Genomic DNA, 22,879 nt, shown 5'->3' with positions numbered 1-22,879 from the left:
CCCGATGCATTAGTCGAGGGGAAAGAATATTAATTAAATTACGTCTTCATAATTCCTTTAACTAGTTTACATATGCCCGTATAATAGAAAATTAAAATATAAAAATGTGATTCCGAGTTTTCAAATAAAAGTAGTCAAAAAGATGCAGATTTATTGAATTATAGTAATTGTGACAATTGATACAACCGCACCAGAATTAAATAAATCTAATTCTTAATTTGGGTTGGGTTTATTTCCCCGATGGCGATAGGCTTTGGCCTGAGCAAAAGAAGCGCAGCAAGTGCAACTATAATAAACGCCTCCTGCATGGCTATAACTAAATGATTTCCCACAACAACCCCATTTGCATAACTTTCCTCCTCCGTAATGACTACCTGCTCCGCCACTTCCTCCACCGCTACCCGCATTTCCACCCTTTCCTCGGCCCCCGATTCCGCCGTGGCCAAACCCTCCTATTCCGCCGTGGCCGAAGCCTCCAATTCCGCCGCTTCCTGCACCGCCGACGCCAGCGCCACCACTTCCACCGTGGCCGATAAAATTGTTGGTGTGCAATGGCTCATCACCTATCATTACAACAATAAAAAATCAGATAGACTTTTTAATGCTATTAAAGACACTAATTTGTGTATCTAATTATACCACCAACGCTTCATAAAGTGTCTTTATTAACAGTGTTCCAACTAAAATTAAGTCACACAAATAGAAGCGTCCTAAAAAAGTAAAACATTAAGATAATTTGCCATCAACTTAGGGACGCTTTATTTTGCCCTCAAATTTTTGTGTTACTAATTAAAAGATAAGATTAAAAATAAATTAATGGTCGACACTAACCTTTTATTTGGGCAAAAACAGGAAGAAGTAGAACGAGGGAGACCAAGATCAATGCTTCCGACTTCATTTTATTTCTTCTTCTAGTAATTTGTTTTAGTGACAATGTAACTTGAAATTGTGAGGATTCAAATTTATAGGCGTTTGAAGGATGTTGAGCCACGGCTTTCACGGCGGAATCTCGGCCTCTTCGTCGCTGCCTACGTAAGAATGCTGGTGAGCTTTTGAAGCGTTTCTGCATTTCCTTCTTTCACGCCACCAACACCTATAAATGCACCTCTTAAATTAACTACTATTGATTTTGTTTTCTTGACCTGAAACTTGGTATGGTTCCTAATTTATGATCTAATCTACTATAAATGCACCTCTTAAGTATATTGTTAATTTTCGAGCAAGGTACTTAGTTTTATCATAAAATAATTACTTCAATTTAATTTAAGGCGATTCTTGGGTTTATTGAGATGGTGATGAACCAAATTTGACTTTACAATAAATAGTTGGCAGAATCAATTGCAATGAAGAGGATAGTTGGAGAGTGTGTAGTAGGCCTTTATGTATCGATAATATTTATGCAGTGGCGGATTCTGAACTTTTAAATTGGGAATGCCGAGTTTTGTACTCCCATCGTCCCATAGTAGATATCACACTTTCCATTTTTAGTTTGTCTCATAAAAGATGTCACATTTTTTCTTTTGGAAAAAATTCCTTCTTACATCAATTATAAAATTATATTTTGTTTCATCGCTTAACACACAAAATAATATTTCCTAAAATCCCGTGTCATTTCTCAAATGTGACATCTACTATGAGACGGAGGGAGTACTAAATAAAGTACATTAAAATTAAAAATATTTAAATTGTACATATAATCAATCTCAAAGTCACGTATATATATTAAAATGATAATTAAAATAACAAAATAAAATGCAAACTACTTATTATCTAAAATGAAAAATAGAAAAAAAAAAAAAAACAAAATTCATACAATTCCATATAAGATACTATCAGTCCAAAAAAAATAAAAAAGTTTTACCATTTTGGACCGTGCATCAAAGATTAGACTAATTTTAAAAATGGAAAGTTTTAAACCAATACTACTAACCATACACATCATTCTTAATTAAATGTGGACCCCATAATCCACTAACACTACTTCTACCACATTTTCTCTCCCCCTCTCTTACTTTTATCAATTATGCAATAAATCTGTGTTATTTACAACTTTGTCTATATTTTTTGGACGGAGAGAGTATACACAATAAAGTAAATAAACTACTCCCTCCGTCCCACAAAAGATGTCACACTTGTAGGATGACACGAGATTTTAGAATGTTTATTTTGTGTGTTAAATGGAGAGACAAAATATAATTTTATATTCATAAGAGAGAGAACTTTTTCTAAAAATAGATATGTGACATCTTTTGTGGGACAAACTAAAAAGGAAAGTATGACATCTTTTATAGGATGGAGGGAGTACTAAAAGAAACACTTCCTCCATCCCATTGAAATAGACCATTTTTCCTTTTCTGTATCCATTCATGGCAATCTTTTTCTCCTTCTCTTTTACTACTTTATTATTTATGAGCCTCAACATCTACTACACGATTTCAACTACTGTTTCTCCTTCTTTCTTACTTTACCAATTACTACACGTTAAAACTCGTGAATTTTAAATGACATATTTCTGTGGGACAGAGGGAGTAGAATGATAAAAAAATATACCAGCCTAACACATAAAAGAAATAGAAATTTAAAAATGCATTTTAAACAAAATGTAATGAAAAAAAAAAAAAGAAGACTCGCGAGAATCTTACACGGGACTAAGCACTTGAAGTGAGTGCTAGTTACCAGTAGACCACTAATCTCATTTTAAGATCACATCTCATTTTCACACTAATATGGTGATTTATTTGGGGTACAGTTGTGTGTATTGAGCTATATCCAATAGTGGTTTTAACCAAGATGATCCATTACTGAAAAAATAAAAACACTTTTATCTTTACTTTATTCATTCTCTCTTATTTTATTTTTTATATTTAATTTATAAAATAAAATTTTTCCTTCTCTCTTATTTTACTTTTTATATTTAATTTATAAAATAAAGTTTTATAAAATTTCGTGCCGGCAGAGGGTGTATTTACAAATATATTGTAGCAAAAACATATGAATGTTTCTTCATTAATCATTAGTGGGTCTTCTTGTTTCTCACTGCGCCAAGTAGGCCGGCCCTAAATATTTGGGCATATAAAAACATGGCCTATATTCAATTAATTCAGGAGTAAAACTATATTCACAGCGAGACTTGCTTATTTCATTGTCCATTTACGAAAATTACTGCATAGAGTACGAACAATGGCGGAAAGTGTATTTGGTTAAATAAAATTTAAAGGATTGTTGTATACTCTCACTTTCTTAATTACGACTTCAACAAAAATGCTTTTTCGATTATATTTTTTTCTTTTTCTTTTAATAAAATTTTGAAAGTAAAGATATGAGTATGTACCTTGTTAAAATTTGTATTCCTATTTCTGAAAGTAATGACATTCTCCTGTCATTTATAATTATTTCGATATATGATCGAATTATTGCTATACTTATATAATTACCATATTAAACTATCAATTTCTGCTATATATTTTGCCCTAATTTTGCTGAAGCTTTCAAAATCTAAAAAAACTCAATCATGGCCAATATTAAAACCCTCCAGTTTATTTTATTTGTAGTTTTCGTGGTTTCAGCAGGTTTGCATCTTCATTCAATATTTCGAATAAACAATTCCATTATATTGCATCCAATTTTGTTAATTAATTATTTTTTTGGTAATGTTGTTAATTTATTTTTAGTGATTTATATTAAAAAGTAATAGTGTATTTATTTTGTTCGGAACAAGAGTAAAATATGTAATTTATTGTTTTAAAATGGTAATTTATATTTCAGATAATGTTTTGCAGTGATACAATCCTCTAATATGGTTGAAGCTAGAGATTTTCAGCGAGGTGTGAATATAAAAGGATACCCTTCCAACTGCACCAGTAATAGAGTAAAAATTTGGTGGTCATGAGTCATGACATGGTATGATGACTTGGTATATCCCACTATTAATTATGTGACATGTGGATATAGTAGAATTCTAGATATTTAAACTATATATGGTACTTATTTTTTAAGAATGGAATAAAGTTTTATAGTTTGAAAACTTCCCAAATTGTTAAATGGACGGTAAATACACCCACAGATACTAACATCATTTATTTTCAATATCTATTCACAATAAAAGAAATTTTCAATATCTATTCATAATTGATTTAAGATTTAATGGGATTATTCTATTATTATTTTTATTTTATGGAGTATATATTAAATAACCATAAGATAATTAATTAAAATTTTGTATATTTATCTTTTTTATTTATATATATAAAACAACAAATAAAACAAAAACAATACTGTATAAATTTTTAAAATTTTGTGCATATAGTGCTAGCAAGATTAATTTTAAAAGTTTTAATTTTGTCGTTGTACAGTTTAATAATAGTGCTAGCAATATTAATTTATGATTTAATTTATCACTACATTTTTTATTTGTAATTTTTACAAATATAAATAAAAAAAATTAAAATTTAAGTTTATCATCATCTTGTGATTTTTCGTTATATTTAGTGTAAAGACCTAAATTGGTCTTAAACATATGGTCATTTTACCTTTCTGGTCCTAAACTTTATCTTTTGGATTTTTTGGTCCTGCATATATGGAAATTTGATCATTTTGGTCCTCCGTCAATAGTTTCGTTAAAAACTAACGGTGAACGTATATGGAAATTTGATCATTTTGGTCCTCCGTCAATAGTTCCGTTAAAAACTAACGGTGAACGGCGATTTTGACCAAATTAAACTCTAAATTCTAATTTTTAAGTCACTAATTATTCTCCTAATTAATCTCCAAATTATATGGAGTTGGATGCAATAATGACGACAGATAATCCAATATGAATTAGTTCATCGTAAATCCAATAATTCATGAATCGCAATTAGCTTCACAAATTAAGAAGAATTAGTTCGTCATAGCCACAATCTAGAATGCCACATCGGTTTCCCTCAATTTAAAAAAATTAAGATGAGTAAACCCTAGGAGGAGGAAGACGATTCAGGCTCGGCGAGAAATTCGACTGCAGAGTTGGCCATAATGGTGGCGAATTCGTGCAAGTTGAGGACGCCGTCGCCGTTGGTGTCGGCCTCCTGCATCATGTCGCTGAGCTCGCGGTAGGTGAGGGCGTGCCCCATCTTAGCCGCTGCCGTCGCGGTCGAAGGAGCGGAAGAGCTCAATGATCTAGTCCTGGTTGAGAAGCACCTCCTCGTTGATGTCGGGGAGGATTGCGCCGACGAGCTTGTCGAATTCGATGGAGCCGTTGCGGCTGGCGTCCATGTTGGCGAGAAGGGAGTGGATCTGGTCGCCGGAGGGCTTGAGGCCGAGCGAGCGGAGGAGGGCAGCCATCTCCAGCTGCGTGAAGCTGCCGTCGTGGTCCATGTCGAACCGGGCGAAGATGTCCCTCAGCTGGTTTAGCTGATTGGATTCCATCTTAGCCATTGTCAGGCTGCGGATTGCTGCCATATACCATTGTCGAATTGGAAGAAGACCTAATTTCTGTGTGCGGCTCTGCTTTGGTTTAGGAGATTAATTAGTGATTTAAAAATCAGAATTAAGAGTTTAATTTGGTCAAAATTGTCGCTGACCGTTAGTTTTTAACGGAATTATTGACGGGGGACCAAAATGATTAAATTTCCATATGTGCAGGACCAAAAATCCGAAAGATAAAGTTTAGGATCAAAAAAGTAAAATGGTTATATGTTTAGGACCAATTTTGCCCTTTAATCTTATATTCATATAATAGTCCATACAGGGTTACATATATTCATGTATATATACTCCAGAAAAAAAAAGAGAATGGTTCCATCATATCTTAAATTTAATCACCTTTAAATATATACTTATACATATATACATTCCTTTTTCGTCCATTTAACAATTTTGAAAGTTTTCAAATTATAAAACTTTATTCTATTCTTAAAAACTAAATACCATATATAAAATATCTAGAATCCTACTATATCCACATGTCACATAGTTATTACCTAGTCACCATGGCACTAGGTATGCCATGACCACCAAATTTTTACTCATAAATATTGAGGTAAAGTCATATAACTACCATATTTACCTTTTTTCTAAGAAAAATCATTCTCCAAGGAGATAGGTATTTGAGAAGGTATTATACCTTTACCCATTTTGAAGAGGTATCTTTATCTCTTCATCAATAGAGAGATGAAATCTTATAACTATCATATTTGTCTTCTTTTCATGAAAAAACCATTTTCCAAGAGAGAAGGTATTACACTTTATGTTTTTTAATGCATTTTGTACTATTATTTTATTTTTAAAAAAATGATTTACCTTTATCTATACCTTTTTCCTTTGAAATGTGTTACTTTTTGAAAGAGTATATTTCACTTTTTAAGAAGATAAATACATGATATACCTCTTTCATTTACCTCTCCTTGTTGGAGATGCTCTAAGGAGGGAAAGTATAGAAAAGGTATATCATCTATTTACCTTCTCAAAAAGGATACATCCTTCCAAAAAGTAACAAACTCCAAAGAAAAAAAGGTATATTGAAAAGTAAATTATTTTTTAAAATAAAAAAATAATACAAGATGCATTCAAATATATAAATGTATAATACATTCTCAAATACCTTCTCTTTTGGAGAATGATTTTTCATATAAAGTAAATTAGTTCCCTTGCAGCCAACATTGTTAATCCAGCGGCAGTTCCTCCGTTTAGGAACAGAAATATTCTACTTTCTCGTCTTCATTTCCATTTCAGTGTTTGTTCTTGTTCTTGTTCTAGTTTAGTTTTCCAGATTTATGTAGTTAATATTTGAAATTAAACTTGTTTGTTGGTTGAATCGTGTTTCTACTTTGTTTTCTCACCTTGCTCCGTGGATCTTGTTTAGTTTAAGCAATGAAGTTTGCTTCGTTTCTTTTTATGTTGATCCTAAGTAGATCTGAATGTTCTTAAATGTTTTTCTGTGTTTGATCAATGTAGCTACAAGTTATGCATGCTTTTGTACTGTTCTATTTTCGTCACCCTTGTCTCTTAACCAGTTTACGTAGATCTGAGTTTTTTTTTCTTGATTGTGTTTTCCGAGTTAGATCTTGCATTTGTGTTTCCGAGCTTTAATATTCATTCATGGAAGTTGGTTTCTATTAGTTTAGCTTGTTGAAAAAGAAAACCCAGATCCAAGACTGGATTAAAAATATGCTTTATACTTTTAGCTTGTTTTGTTTCAGGTGCACTAATAGTTGAGTTTCCTTTTTATTCCACACTCTTTTCACCCCCAACCTCTCGGTCAGTTTAGGTGCATTCCTATAATCCTGTTTTCATTTCAGCATACTTTAGTTAGTCGCAACTCCCATAAAACGTGAGTTAGTCGCAACTCCCATAAAACGTGGTAGCAAACCAACTCTTTCAAAATATCATCGCAAATATGTACGTTCTCTCCATTTAAATCGATCCTTACGGGAATACTAGCTAGTGAAAGTAGGTTGAGGTTTTGATTGCGCAGTTTAGGTACAACGACACGACTAGGTCTAGGTATCCTCGTGACCAATTTAAGTTGACACATACACATGCATATAATGAAGTAAAATGCCCTATGCTTGTTCATGAAAATATGATCCCCTATGCTTGTTCATGAATAAGAGCACAAATTCACCAAGAAAAGAAGAGAAAAGACAAATAATACTTCAAAGGGCAAAATGGCTTTATATATATTTGGAATTATGAGAAGTTGCTGAGATACAAATCGGCCGTGAGGATTTACAACTTGTAGGCTTATCCACGCCAAAAAAAAGGAACAAAGAAAAATGTTTAAGCAGCTCTTCTCCTTTATAGTCGGCATAATTATTTCCGGCGTTGGTTAATTCTGCTGTGATTTTATTTACCTCTACAACTATTGGACTGCCTATTTATCTACTATTAATTCCACAGTTATAGTATACAAAAGGGAACTGGGAAGCTACCTTCTCCTTCTCAATATCTTCGTTCCCCCAAGTCCCGTCGCCTGCACCACCGGCTTATTACAATGCCAGAGAAACCCAGGCTTGATCCTGCAATCAATGCAGGAGCTTCCACGTACGAGACATTGGCTGCTAAAGGTCCCTGTCTTGCCTGTTAATGAATACAAGGTGAAAGAGACTTCTTTAACTAAAGCCATCACGGGTGGTACCAGTTAGGGCCGAAAAGGTAGCCGGAGAGGTCTTCTGCACTAGAGTCCTTGGTGCTGTCTGTACTATACGAGCCAGCATCGGATGTGCTGAAGATGGAAGAACTATCACTCGATGAGTCCCCTACGTGTTTTTTATGCTGCTTCACTTGAAATTCCCAATCCTCGGGATCTACTATGGGAGAACCACCGAAATCATTTGGAGACATCCAGTGGGCTGTACTCCGACCAGAAGAGCTTAATTTTGATTTCGGATTTTTTTTCTTTGAATTGATGATGGGAGGGATGGCCTCCATGTTTTTCTTGGCTTTCGGATCCGAATACAAACTGCTATTCCTAGCAAAAGATGCACCTCTTGGGGCATGCCTAGAGGGATAAGCATTTCCTTTAGCCCATTTCCAGATTCAAGAAACATGTATATGCAGCTATAGTTACTAATCAAAATTACCTTGCGTAAAAGAGAATGTATGCTTCTGCAGATAAGACTGCCTCCAAGTCCACACGGCTCACCTGCAGGATAACAGGAAGGTCGGCAATCATATACACGTTATTCTAGCTACTCCCTTGCTATAATCATGTCAACAATTTGATAAATCAGAACTCAAAATTCTTTCATTAGAAGTTTGAAACCTTATATATTCCTAGAGAACATAAAAATATCATGAAACCAAGTTACGGTAGAAGCCAGTATCAAGGTAACTTACCCTGCTGTCATCAATTCTAAACCAATATCCTTTGGAATTCTTCACGTAACTGACATAGTGACCACTGTAAGCACCATTCATTACACCCAAGTGAACAACCACTGCGTAGAGATGATATATTGGGTATTTGTCCCCTGTCACACTCATATAAGGAGAAAGGTCCAAAACCTCAGGAAAGCGAATATGTTTAGTCAGCTTCTCAAAATTGCCTGACTGGAGAGAGAGAGAATCAGTAATGTACAGAAATTCTGAACATGCTAGTTAAATGTGCCTAAGATTTTAGTTAAATTACCCGGAAACGCTTCAGCACAACAGTGAGAATATTAGGAGCCTCAAGTATAGTCAGTTTCTTCTTTGCTTTCTCATAAGACTTGCATCTGCCAAGGTAGCACGCAACAAGCATCAAGCTATGTAAAAGAAATGTGTTGATCAATGTGTTTCTGAGTGTTTAAATATTCAGTCACTGATTACTAACTTCTGTATCAAGGAATGAAAATCATCTACATTAATTTAGTAATATTGAAATTCAAGATATGTAAAAGATAAAGATTTAATGATTTTCAAGTTTCAAACTTGGCATGATGCCGCCAGATCAAACCAAAAAGGTGAGCAAAATATAGTTGGTTTTCAAACACTTCCTTGGGTCATAACACATAAGGGAAGGCAAAGGATTACCAAAACAATGTGATAGAGGAAATGATTCTCTCTCATAGCAGTTCTAAAAGGATCATACATAATATATCCATCACTAAAGTAGCGACCACAGGTGTGATTCTTTTGATTTATTTTTAGGCCAGCTGTGGAAACAAGGCTACAGTAAATGATACTCCCTCCGTCCCTCATTATGTGTCCCAGTTTTCTTTTTTTGGATGTCTCTTATTAATTGTCCAACTACAACTATTGTTGATAATGGACCACATATTATACTAACTCTAAGGTGGTGCCCGGTTTCCTAGACAAAATAGTAGACCAAGATATAATCTAGGACTGAGTTGTGAGACTATTTTAGTTGGAGGGGGTTGGCTATGACTAATTATCCCATGATTATACATCTAGGATTAAGTTATGAGATTCAATCTCATGAACCAAACACACTATATATTTAATCTCGAGATACAATCTTGCAAACCGATCAGCCCCTAATAGTACTATATAAAAAGAGGACTCACATTCCACTAACTTTTTCCACCCACTTTCCTCTACATTTCTTAAAACCCATATCGGGTCAAAGTGGGACACATAAGCGGCAAACGGAGGGAATAAAATTTTTGGGAGCTTTCGTGATTGTTAATTTGTAGTATAACAGATGATTTGAGGTACCTGTTGCACTTATACTTATCATCTCCACCAAGTGTTTCAGACGACGTGAACTGTGCAAGAGCCTGTTCAAGTGTGTATATCTCCCCATCAATCTCCACAGTAAGATCCAGCATCCGATCATGCCGCTCAGATCTCCCTAAACACTTCGTGCATTTAATCTGGCAAGTCAAAGTATCAATGGACAATGATTAAGAGAAATAATTACGGTATATATTGTTACAATGAATGATTAACTTGCAAGAAAGTTTATAATTGAGGGTATGAAACTAGGATTATCATCCTAGATCTATCAACATGGAGACAGACCTTTGATCGAAGGTAACCACCAAAAGTCAGACCCATAAGGGTTGAATCCTCAGCAAATGAACTAGAAACCCCAGCTTCTTCAAGGCATGTGGACTGCATTTTGTCAACGACATTTCTGGTATAACATAAACACGGTCATTATGAGCATATCCATTACAGATATTCCAAACAAAACGAAACTTGCATCAGATACTAGCCTTAAAAACTCATGTGCATCTTCTTCTCTTCCAATTGGCTGTATATGGGACAGTAGTCCAACTGGGGATAAAGGAGAGTTTGTTTCTTGTCCCGTTTGAATCAGACGTTCAAACTTACAAATAAAGCACCAGTCTCTCTTCCGACCTGAATCATGGTAACATAAGCTCACATAAATCACAAGAACTTTAAAGATCCCCACAAACTAAGCATCCAAAGTTATTTATAAATGGTACTTGCATGATTTTGAATGTAACCCTTGAAGAAGATAAGAAGTAATCGGCCGAGTAAAAATCAGACACTGCAGCACAGCATTCGCATAACAACTGCAAGAAGAAGAATTAAGATAAGTTGTATTACATAGAAGAAGAAATGAGGACTTTTATAGACGCTGTCCAAATTTCAGAAATTGTAGATTTAGACACAAGCAACACCAAATCAGTCGGTAAGGAATAAAATATGATCATTTGAATTCTTCCCTGCCCTAAAAATAATGTATTGCCATCAGGGCATGTCCCCACAAGTGTAAATATTGTATGTATGCCATGAATGGATGCACCGCAGAAGCAGAAACATAGAAAATATTACATATTACATAATATTAAACCTTTAAACCAACCTTTGACACCCACCTATTTCCACAATTAGCAAGGCCAAACGGATGAAGTCCCACATTTTCAGAAGAGTATAATTGCATGAAAAGCTTAATGGAAAATATGACCTGTCAGAACATGAGCAACGCAATTATCAGGGCTATTAGATCTCAGCAATGCCAAAACCTAAGGATTTGTTACTTAAGAGATTTCTGAAGGCAACCTTATTGTTATGACTGTCACTAGAATCCTTGACAACATCCAGTGTATAGGACTTTGATTGCTTGGGCACTCGAAAATGTTGTGCAAGTTTCCGAACTGATGATTTCAGACCTTTGCCAGTAGATTGCGACAAAATTCGAACACCTTCAGTTTCTAATGAAATAGCTTCAGGGGTACCAGCATCGGTATGCATCTTCTGACACTTGCCTGAACTCATAGACATTGCCACAGATTTTGTTTCCTTACCAGTGCAAACTTCATTTTTCTTGTAGTCATGGGACTGTGATAACTTAGAAGATTTTGAGTATTCTGAACTCCGGACTATATTTTGTATTTCATTATTGCCCGCAGTCTTAGCAGATTTTGACCTCATTACTCTAATCATGGATGTCTGCACTGGGTTTCCCCAATCGCCGGTTGACGATGTCCTGGCAGAACTAGTTGGTTGACTTCCCAACTCAGACTCAGCAGATAAAAATTCTTCTCTCACAGCAACTCCACCCCCTTTTCTTTTCTCTTTTAAGTCTGTTGACTTGAGGCTTTCATCAATCTTGTTAACCGAACAAGCAGGATGAGATGTACTTAGTACATTTGCATCATCAATGTAGGAAACCATAGCTGGGATGTACGAATCAGTTCCAACTGAAGGTGCTTTATCTGGCCTGCTATGAGTTTCTAACTCGATAACCCCATTAGTATAAGCATCAGGAGATGTTTCACTTTGTTCGGTAGAAGACAAGAAGCAAGACACTGAACTACCTGAAGATCTTGAATCATCACATTCTTCCCTGGGATCTGAAATCTTAGTTTCAACTTTCAAATGCATATCAATTTCTGGAGCTGTTTCCGCAACAGATTCACTTTCCATTCTAGCAGGTAATGCAATAGTTGGTTGGCACTCGACGTCCTCATTTGTAGAAGTAGAAGCTGACGATTCACTTTGATTGGTGGAAGAAAAGAAGGAAGAAATTGAGCTTCCTGAGGATGCTGAATCATCACATTCCTCGCTGGGATCTGAACAAATTTTACTTTCATTTTTTAAATGCATGCTAAACTGATTTTCTGGAGCTGTGTCCACAACATATTCACTTTTCTTTGTAGCATACAACGCAACTGGTGGTTGGCACTCATCTTTATGGCCTTGTCTCCAATGAATTATTTGGCACTTACCAGAACTAGGAAGAAAAGAAACCAAAAATCAAATGACTGAGGAGGAGAAATAACATATCTACTTTGAATTCAAATACAATTTTTAACAAAAGAAAAAAGTACATGACTTCGATAAACAAAAGGATGGTGCAAGTTATCTTTCATCCCATATGAGAGTATAATTTGATAAAACTCCTGTTTGAGTAAAAAAAAAATGATCTCATGAATATTTTATTCAAAAACGGATTTTACATGTATGCATTAAGAGGAAATGAAATTCAACTTATGAACAGACTTCATAAGATTAGAAAACTAAAGAGTTCATAAGCTCACATCCAGATGCTTTACATTTTAAGATTATATTGATGGATTGATGTGGTGGCTGACTGGCTGTTAGGCTAAGCTGGTATCTTGGTTCATCATTATTTATTGGGGTTGAAATTACCCCTAAATAAAATAATAGATCTTGAATATTGAAAGCAGTTTAGTGATAATCAATTCTCAGATTAATAGGAATTTTTGTGACTTCATACAATTAAAGATATTCACATATGATAACTAACTCCGATTATTAGTATTGCTAGCTCAAGACAAAATTCTCCACTTGACATTGAATAAATCCCTGAATGGATAATTTCCATCACACGAACACCACATTCTAGTAAGTTCTTAATATTCTATCAGCAGAGAAAGAAATAAATTTTATTGAATTTCTATTTTCTAGATGTTTTCACATTTTCCAGATTACTAATCAGATTACAGTCAAGTAAGTCCATAAGAAAAAAAAAATTAATACGCATCTGACGACAATAAATTGTTGCATCTCCAAGATCTACTTCCCATCTTTGAAAACTACAACTCCACAACCCGAAATCCTAAGAGATTCTAACCCCCATATTGATCCCAACTTCTAAACCGTATGCCACATACCCGCCAAAACAAAACCAAACTTTTTGCCTTTTTCTAGTGCTATTATTCTGGTAAAAGAATGCAACTCAGTAATCTCCAGTTACAATCGTTCATTCCAACCCAGTTCCTGCTATGTGCAACATCCCAATCAAATTATGTCTCTAGATCTTCATTACCATTTTACTAGTATATCAACACCGTTATTTTTTTAAAAATCCATTTAAAATCAGAATAAACAGAAAGGATCTAACAGTCCATGGCCCAAAAATTTAAAATCAGACATCAAATTGTTCATAAAGACAGGCGAATATGAATTCAAATTAAAAAAATACACACGAAATCACTCACCAGTATCTAGCAGCTTTACACCTAGAACACCTAGTGGTGGTGGGGCAGCGACAAACGGCGCAAAAATGCTGCGATTCGAGCTGCGGCGTATTACTGGGCTGCGGTGTGTACTCTACGCTCTGCGAATTGTACTGTTCAATAGCTTGGAGCTTAGCAATTTGTGCTTCTTCTTCCGAGGTGACGGCCACCAGCCTCAGAATCGCCTCCTTCTTCGCAGCGCCATTCCGCCACTTGTGGCGAACTACGAGACCGAAAAGCAGTAATATACCGACAATTACTAGCATTGATTCCTTCTGATTTCAATCCAATTAACCCGCTGCAAGGATCAACAAGGAGCTGAATATAAACCCTAAAAACCGGATTTTTCTGAAATACATAGAGGTCTGGAGGAGCAATTGAGGTGGAGGTGGAAGTGGAGGTTGCGGTGGTGGTGGTGGTAGCGGTAACGCCGGCCGTGGACGGTGGTGGATGAGGAAGGTAAAATTGAAATCGGAAGAAAGGGAATTTTGGTGAGTGGATTTGTGAAAAATCCCCAAATAGATAAAAAGACAGAATATAAGATAGTAACGTAGAGATAGAGATTAGAATTAGCACCCTGTTTGGTTGGGTGGAATTTCAACTCCTCTCTCTCCTTTTCCAACTTTTTCCATTTATTAAATTTTGGTATTAACTTATAATGATGCATATAATGTTGGATTTTGGTAACTATTAAAAATGAATTGAGGGTTGTTATAATTGTATCTTTTCTATTTTTAGCTAAAGTTTATTAAAAAATTATTATCAAGAACTTATTAATAATAATACTACTTTTATGTTGTATTATGCGAAATAAAATGTTTTTTAGTTTTAGTGCCAGGGTTTTGCTTTTAAAATGGTCAAGTGTGCATGCATTAATTCTTATTCTTTTCTTCGTAAAAAGGAAATGTTATTCTTATTGTCTCGTGTGAAGTTATGATATGTAAATTGGACCCTTCTTTTTGCATTGATGCATTTCCTAAATCCCAATTAGGATTTCACTCCTTGGAATTTAATTGGACCACTCTATTTGGTGATTTATAATTATTATTATTATACGACGTATATGAATAGTGTTTAATAGAGAGTCTTTATTTAATTATTTGATCTAAATAATTCATGGTATAATTTATGTTAAATTTACCTCAACCACTTCGCCATTTAAATATTGATTTTATTTTAGGTATAGAAAATAGAAATGCTACTTTCTCATTTGATGATGTTTTATTAAAGAATGATATGGAATTGACCGAAATCTATATTTGACTTTTGAATATTAATGACCACCATTTTGTATGTGGAGATTGCAATAATACCACATTTAACATTTGTACATTAGACTTCTGATTATTACCATCTGGAGATTTAAAGAAATCATAAATTGAGTTGTTAGCACCATCTTATTCCTATCAGAACTTAGTCGGCGAACTTCATTTTAGATTTTTATCTAAACTTTTAATAAAGCATAACTACTCTTGATCGTTAATGACTTCTAACTTGTGAGCATCATCATATTGTCAGAATTTTAAAAAGGCCAAAATTAAATATATTATGAGTCTACGACCTATGTGCTATTTTTCTCAAAATTTATTTATAATATTTCTTATTTATTAAAATATACTTCAAAAGGTAAAATTAAATCTCAAAACTATTAGTCATAGAGTACGAGAAATGTCAGAATTTTAAAAAGGCCAAAATTAAATATATTATGAGTCTACGACCTATGTGCTATTTTTCTCAAAATTTATTTATAATATTTCTTATTTATTAAAATATACTTCAAAAGGTAAAATTAAATCTCAAAACTATTAGTCATAGAGTACGAGAAATGATTATGTACGTAGTTGGATAGTAGGAGCTAGGGAAAGTAAATTAATAATTTTATAAGAATGTGTGATTTACAAGATTATATATTGAGATTAAATATATATTATGGTTGATTTATGAGATTAAATCTTACAATTCAATTTTAAATGAATAGTTATGTGATAATTAATCATAGAAATCCTCCTCCAATTAAAGTAATTTCACAAGTCAATCATAAACTACATCTCATAATTATATTATCTAACAAACAATCACTATAGATATCGAATAAATGTATAGGTACTAGATATATAATATAATAATTTTATTATGCGCGCAGTACAAAATGCGAGATAAAAAAATATCAAGTTAATACTCAATATATAAATAACAATAAAAAATATTGAAGCAAGTTTTCTATCTCAAACCATTACATAAATAAAAAATCCAAAGCAAATGAGTAGTATCTCAATTAAACTTTAAATAGTAGAACTCCCTTCATCCTACTGGTACATTTTTTTTGTTTGAGATGTCACCTTCTAAATAATATATTTCTTAAAATATAAATATTATTCTCTCTATTTATTTTCACTCTTACTTTTTTCTTTTTCTATTTAACCCATAAAATAATACTGGATAAATATTGAAAAAGAAATGGAATAGGAGTGTAATATAAAAAGTTTCAATATTAAAGTTGAGGGTTTACAGTGCGTATTTATAGTACGCCACGTCGTTGCCTATCCAAAAATAAACGAGCATCGAATGACTCTAGATAAAAAGAAACAAAATATAAAAAAATTAAGAATAAGATAACACACAAAAAAAATTATATTAAATAAAGTATCTTGTTTAGTTTTCTAAATATTAACTACTTAAATTTTTTAATACAAAGTACATTGACAACTTTAAATTAATAAAACTCCTAATGCATCACCGTCCTCTTTGAAAAACAACAGCCACTTATAATTTTGTAAACTCTAAAATTTATTAAGATTATGGTTAAGTTATTGTATAGAAATTTATGAGCCTAATGTCCTAATAATATCAAGCTACCCTTCATCAAAATAAATAAAATCAAGCTACTAAATGTCAAAAGATTTGCCATTATTAAACTCAGGTCTTATCTCCATAAACAAAAGTTGAATTAATATTAATCAAGAATGTGTATGACTCATCTCCAATCATATACACGTACAAAGCTTAGCTACACTTGGAACCAAAACTCAAATGCAATTTTTCATTGTGCACACAAAATTTAACAAAAGTAGTATATAAACGAAATGAGCCAAACGAATCTTTATCTTTTAGAAAAGAGTACAAAAACAAAAAAATATGGGGAAATTGACTTGCAATCTTTTTCAAATATATAGAAAGAGTATCAAAGAATTCCACCACATCAACCTTTTTGGCCCACACGCATTTTTATTAGTGGTATTCATTTTTCAACAATATTGTGTGGTTTGAGCCAGTTTCATAATTCAAACTTCAAAGTATATGAATTTGAATTTGAATTTGAATATGCTACGTGAAAGTAGGGCCTTTTTAGAGGTTACTTTTACATTGTCAAAATAGGTTTTATTGCCTCATAGATAAATACTAGATGTGTATTTGTAAAAGATGGTTCATTTGTTACCTCATGTGATTTGGATGGCATCAAAAATATTTTTGCAAATTAAAACGGGACTACTAACAGGTCTCTATAAAATCATAAATTTTGGTCAAAGTTTGATACAATATCCCATAAATTTAAATTTTGATCGCAAAAATCATAGACTTGTACAGTATAGTGACTTTTCCATGATTTAGAATACCAATGAAATTCATGAGAGATCTTACACTCCAAACAATGTCATTTACACTCGTCAAGTTAGAAAAAAAAAAATAAACTCATGGGAAATTTGCTACAAGACATAAGTTTATTACTATATTTTAGACCAAATTTTAAGTTTCTAAAAATTACCAAATTTCGGTTAAAAAAAAAATTATTCCTGTAGGGTAAGATATTAGAACAGAAACAATGAGTATATCAATAATTTACATAGCAAAAATTATTGTGTGGAAATGTTAGGGGTCAATGCGTTGCAAGATTACGGGCACGAGGCCCATGAATAGTATATCCATTTCGAAAAAATTGGCATTCAATGTAAATTTTTCTTTTGGTTTAAGGCCCATCAAAGGCCCATACAAACGAGGTGGCTCGACAAGCATCTTTCTCATTTGAAATTTACTCCCTCCGTCAGCGAATAGGAATTCCGTTTTCTATTTTAGTTCGTCCGCGAATAAGAGTATTGGTTCACTTTTACCATAAATGATAATAAGTTTCCACATTGCACCAACTCATTTCACTCACATTTCATTTAAAACTAATATATACAAGTAGGACTCATTTTCAATAACTTTTACCCACTCACTTTTCTTAACATTTATTAGAGCATCTCCAATGGTCGGCTAGCGACCGGCTAGCTGATTCGTCGCGCTGGCCGATCGGCTAGCCGAACCATTGGAGTCGGCGAGAGCGAAATCGGCGAGCGGACCGGCGTGGGCTGGCCGATCGCTCGGCGCTGGCCGATCGGCTAGCCGCCATTGTGGCGGCCCGATCGGCCAGCGATCGGCCAGCGCCGATTTTTGTTTTGTTTTTTTTTTATTTTAAAAAACCTATATAAACGCGATTTTCGTTTCATTTTCATTTGCACCACTTGTTTTAACGAGTTTTCTCTCTCTCTAACTTTCTGTACAAGAGCATCATCGAGCGATGGATCACAACAACGAGTCCAGTCCAGCGACGAGTGGATCTCAGACTCCCACGGTACCTGTGGGATCTGGATGGGGGCAGATGGGCCCGGGGTTTAACATCCCTTGGAATCAGATGATGGCCGGTGCGCCGGGGGGGGGGGGGGGGAACCAGGGGGTTATGCCGTTGGGGATGTCGGGCGGCGGGCAGGGGAGCGGCGGGCAGTCAGCGGCCGGGTGGGGGGGTATGCCCCAGATGCAGCAGCAGATGATGCTGCAGAAGATGATGGGGATGATGTGGCAGGGCGGGATGCAGCACGGTATGCATCCCGGGATGCAGGGGGGGGGTGTGCAGGGGTCACCGGGAGGGGACACGGTATATCGTCCTTCGCTTGATTTTTTGACGGCTTCGTCTCACACGTCGACCCCAGTCGAGACGCAGTTCACTGGCGATGACCTTCTGTCATTGCATGATATGGGGATCGATCTCGGGGATCCGGATACTCCCGTTCCAGCGAGGCGGGCCGCGCCGAAGAAGAAGACGAGGGGGAAGGCCAAGGCGGTCGGCGAGTCATCGCAGCCCGCTGTTGACGACACCTCTGGCCGGAGGAAGTGGACGAAGGATGAGTACGCCGGGGTGGCCAGGGGGTGGTTGGAGGTGTGCGACGATCCGTTGGTTGCGAACAACCAGCGGATCGTCAACATGTGGGCGAAGATCAGAGCTGCCTATAGGAGGCACTGCCCGCACGGGAAGGACTTTAGCGGGGAGGAGGTCCGGAAGGGGTGGGAGCGCACCAGGGCCGCGGTGGGCCGTTTTGCGAATTTGTACGCCAACGCCCTCCGTCAGCTCAGTAGTGGGCAGAATGAGGACGACGCCCGGAGGATCGCCGAGAGTCAGTTCCCCTTGGCGGGGAAGTATAAGGAGTTCACCTTCTGGGAGTGCTTCTTGTTGCTGAAGGACTCCGAGAAGTTCCGGGCGGGGTGCGACGCTGGGTGGCCGAAGAAGCAGCGACTGAACTATAGCGATGACTACAGCGGCAGCAGCGGCGGATCCCACGACCTCCCCCCGGATGCTGAGGAGTTTCCATCCCCTCCTTCATTTACTGGTCGCCCCCGCCCGGTTGGACAGAAGCGGGCGCAACAGGCTGCGAGGGGCGAATCCCCCCTATCGCCCCACGAGGTCCAGTCCTCCGCCCTCCCATCCGCCCCACTCGAGTACACTCTCCATTCGCGTAACCATACGCGGGATCAGATGTACAAGGTCTTGCAAGAGTGGAGGACCGCCACTGACCCCACGGAGAAGATGTTTCTTCACGAGATGCTCGAGAGCATGCGGGTTGATTTGGAAATCGCGCGGGCACGGTTAGCGGGTTCCGACGTGGGCTCAGATACCACGGGTGGCGGCGGCGGCGACGAGGAGTAGAGAGTGGCGGGGCTCGTGTGTTGAAGCCCTTTTTTTTAAAAAAAAATCATGTACCTTTTTTTTAAAATCTTTGTACTTTTTTTCAATGGAATGGATTATTTTTCCCGTATATGTCTCGTAAATTTAATTCCGTATTTTAATCGTAATTTTAATTCCGTAAATGTAGTATATTTTGAATTATTTTTATTGCGGCTGGCCTATGGCTGACCTATGGTTGGCCTAAATCTGATGTGGCAGGTGGATTTTTTAGTGTTGCTGACGTGGCAGGGGAGAGAATGGCTGGCCTATTGCTGGCCTATGCACCATTGGAGATGCTTTTAGAGCATCCACAATAAGAATAGGCCAGCCACTCTCTCTTTCTGCCACGTCATCAGCACTAAAAATCCACCTGCCACATCAGCATTTTACTCAAATAGGTAGCCTTAGGCCAGCCATAGGCCAGCCACAATAAAAATAATTCAAAAACAACTACATTTACGGAATTAAACACAAAATACGGAATTAAATTTACGACACATATACGGGAAAAATTCGTTAATTTTATTTAAATAAAAAAAAGTACATTAACTAAAAATAAAAAAAATTACATAATAAAAAAAATCCGGGCTTCCACACACGAGCCACCGTCCCACTCTACTCCTCATTAATTTATTAAAAAAATACATAAAAAAATGTTAGTATGCATATGACATGTTCCTGTTTTAGGTCTTAATTTTGTATTAGGCCTAGCTCGTCTTCTGTGTGCCTATTTTAAAATTACATAAATAAAAAAATTCATAAAAAAATTCATTAAAAATGCAATAAAAAAATGCATAAAAAAATACATTAAAAAAATGCAATAAGTAAAAGAAATACGTAAAAAAATTAAAAAATAGCGTTGGCCGATCGGCTCGCCACAATGGCGGCCAGCGCATCGGCCAGCGCCCTCAAATTGGCTAGCCCACGCCGATTTTTTCGCCGATTCGCGGCTGACCGTTTCCAATAGTTCGGCTAGCCGACCGACTAGCGACGCGAATCCGCTAGCCGCTATTGGAGATGCTCTTAAAACCCGTTTCGTCAATAAATTAGACTCCTAATGACAAACAGAGTATGACCCTTATTTAGTAACTTTTTCCCACTCACTTTTCTTATCATTTGTTAAAACTCGTTCCATCAATAAATTAAACTCCTAATGACAAACAGAGGGAATACAACAAAATTCAAGTGACATGGTCTTCTAATAATTGGAATCAGGCCATCATATTTTTTTCGAGCAACATGGTCTTCTAATAATTGGAATCAGGCCATCATTATTTTTTCGAGCAACTTTTTAGAATCTAATTAATTTTTATAAGTCCAAGTTGAGTTCAATGTCTCCACTCTCCAGTCCTTCCCTCACGCGTGGAATTTTCATAAGTTGGAACTTCGGACTTTTACATTTTGAATAAATATTGCGATCTCAATCTAAAACAAAATTTTCATTTATTTAACTTCTAAACTAATAATTAAATTTTTTTGTGTCGTGATAAAACTATCTTTCGATTTCCGATCCTAATTAAATATAGCAGAAGTAGTAAAATTCCATAAAGATTCGCCTCTTGCCTTATAAAAAATATAGAGAAATATTCCCCCTCTTATGTGGTAATAGAGTAATTTGATTATTTTAATATATTTTATAATAGTGAAGCCATTATTCTTTAAATTGAAAGTCAACACAATTCCATTTACTTATTTTAATCTTGCTTACTTTATTCTTTCTTCATTTCTTTACCTTTTTCATAACTTATTTTATTTTTTTTTTATAATTTTTTTTAAGTCACGTGCTAAAAAAATTGTATCATATCACGGAATAAAGGGAGTATTAATTTTCCTTTTATTACTCTCTCAATTATACTTATCAATTTATGACACAACTCTTATCTCATTATTTTAATCCCTTTTTTTGCGATCAGTTTTTCAAAGCCATTTTGTTGATAGTAGTATTTCATAAAAATAGGCACTCTTTCCTTTTCTTAGTCAATCCTTTAAGAATACACACTTTCTAATTTTGGAAAGTTTTTTTTTTATTAAGGCGGAACTCAATCTCCACTAACAATACTTTAATTACTTTTTCTCTTTCCCTCTCTCATACTTTACTAATTTTACATTAAAACCCGTGCCGAACCCAAAGTGCATATTTTTTGGGGATGGAGGGAGTATAACTTAGTACATATTCCGTACGCAATTCATTATGGCAACTCTTACCAGTAACTGCGCTGTCCAACCCTGAGGGCATAGATTTAGTAATTCATAAAGATTGGTGTGAAGGGATGTGTTGAAGGCGGCGTTGCATCGCTCTTAGCCGGCTGCGCCACCCACCCATTGGACTTAATCATGGTCCGAATGCAGCTTCAGGGTGAGGCTGCGCCCGTAAATGCATGCGGCTACGGCGCAGCCACCTTATGCCTCTGTATCATCCAGCAAGTCGGCGTGATGGCACTCTTCTCCGGTGTCTCCACCACCCGAATCGGCCTCTACGAAATCCTCTAAAACTGATCCCAAACCAACCGCCTACCCCTCTCCACCAAATTTCCACCGGCCTCATCGCCGGCTGCGACGTCGGCAACCCCGCTGACTTCGCGATGGTCTGGATGCAGGCTGACAGCCGCCTCCCTCCGTCCCATCCCAACAACTACCAGAGCGTGGTAGATGCCAGTTCACATATGTCGAGGAATGGGCTGGGATTGGTAGCCTGTGGCGCGACTCATCGCTCACGGTAAACCGCACTATGGTGGCCACGCCGTCGCAGCTGGCGTCGTACGACCAGTTCAAGGAGGTGATTTTGGAAATGGATTGGATGAGGGACGGGCTCTGAACACATGTCGCGGCGAGCTTCGTGGTCGCGGTAGCGTCCAGCCCGATGGACGTGGTCAAGACGCGGGTGATGCACATGAAGGTTGAGGCGGGGAAGGCGCACCCTTACAGCGAGGCCGTGGACTGCGTGGTGAAGACCGTTAAGGCGGAGGGGCTCATGATGCTTTATAAAGGATTTATTCCCACCGTTTCGAGGCTGGAGCCTTTCACCTGTTGA

At 36.4% G+C, this 22,879-nt stretch overlaps 1 protein-coding gene and 2 pseudogenes across 1 annotated transcript; 1 reads left to right on the top strand and 2 right to left on the bottom strand.

Annotated features, from left to right (window-relative positions):
* Window positions 1-4,807: 4,807 nt before the first annotated feature.
* Window positions 4,808-5,436, bottom strand: LOC125210594 (putative calcium-binding protein CML16 pseudogene; annotated as a pseudogene).
* A 2,194-nt stretch (window positions 5,437-7,630) lies between these two features.
* LOC125213226 (ubiquitin carboxyl-terminal hydrolase 17) lies at window positions 7,631-14,395 on the bottom strand. The gene is made up of 11 exons (XM_089068393.1): window positions 13,857-14,395; window positions 11,452-12,625; window positions 11,268-11,356; window positions 10,876-10,961; window positions 10,638-10,782; window positions 10,441-10,555; window positions 10,135-10,292; window positions 9,107-9,191; window positions 8,815-9,027; window positions 8,559-8,620; window positions 7,631-8,476 (listed from the first exon to the last, which is right to left on the bottom strand). The coding sequence occupies exons 1-11, from the start codon at window positions 14,138-14,140 to the stop codon at window positions 8,101-8,103; spliced, it is 2,787 nt and encodes a 928-aa protein (XP_088924519.1). The 5' UTR covers window positions 14,141-14,395; the 3' UTR covers window positions 7,631-8,100.
* A 7,600-nt stretch (window positions 14,396-21,995) lies between these two features.
* Window positions 21,996-22,879, top strand: LOC125198467 (mitochondrial uncoupling protein 5 pseudogene; annotated as a pseudogene).

The sequence above is a fragment of the Salvia hispanica genome, chromosome 3 (assembly GCF_029641045.1).
Source record: "Salvia hispanica isolate PSC_SH4W2 chromosome 3, Shi_PSC_v1, whole genome shotgun sequence".
In the NCBI taxonomy this organism is placed as follows: Eukaryota; Viridiplantae; Streptophyta; class Magnoliopsida; order Lamiales; family Lamiaceae; genus Salvia; species Salvia hispanica.
Note: the sequence above shows the minus strand (reverse complement) of the source record. Positions and strands in the feature narration are given on the sequence as shown.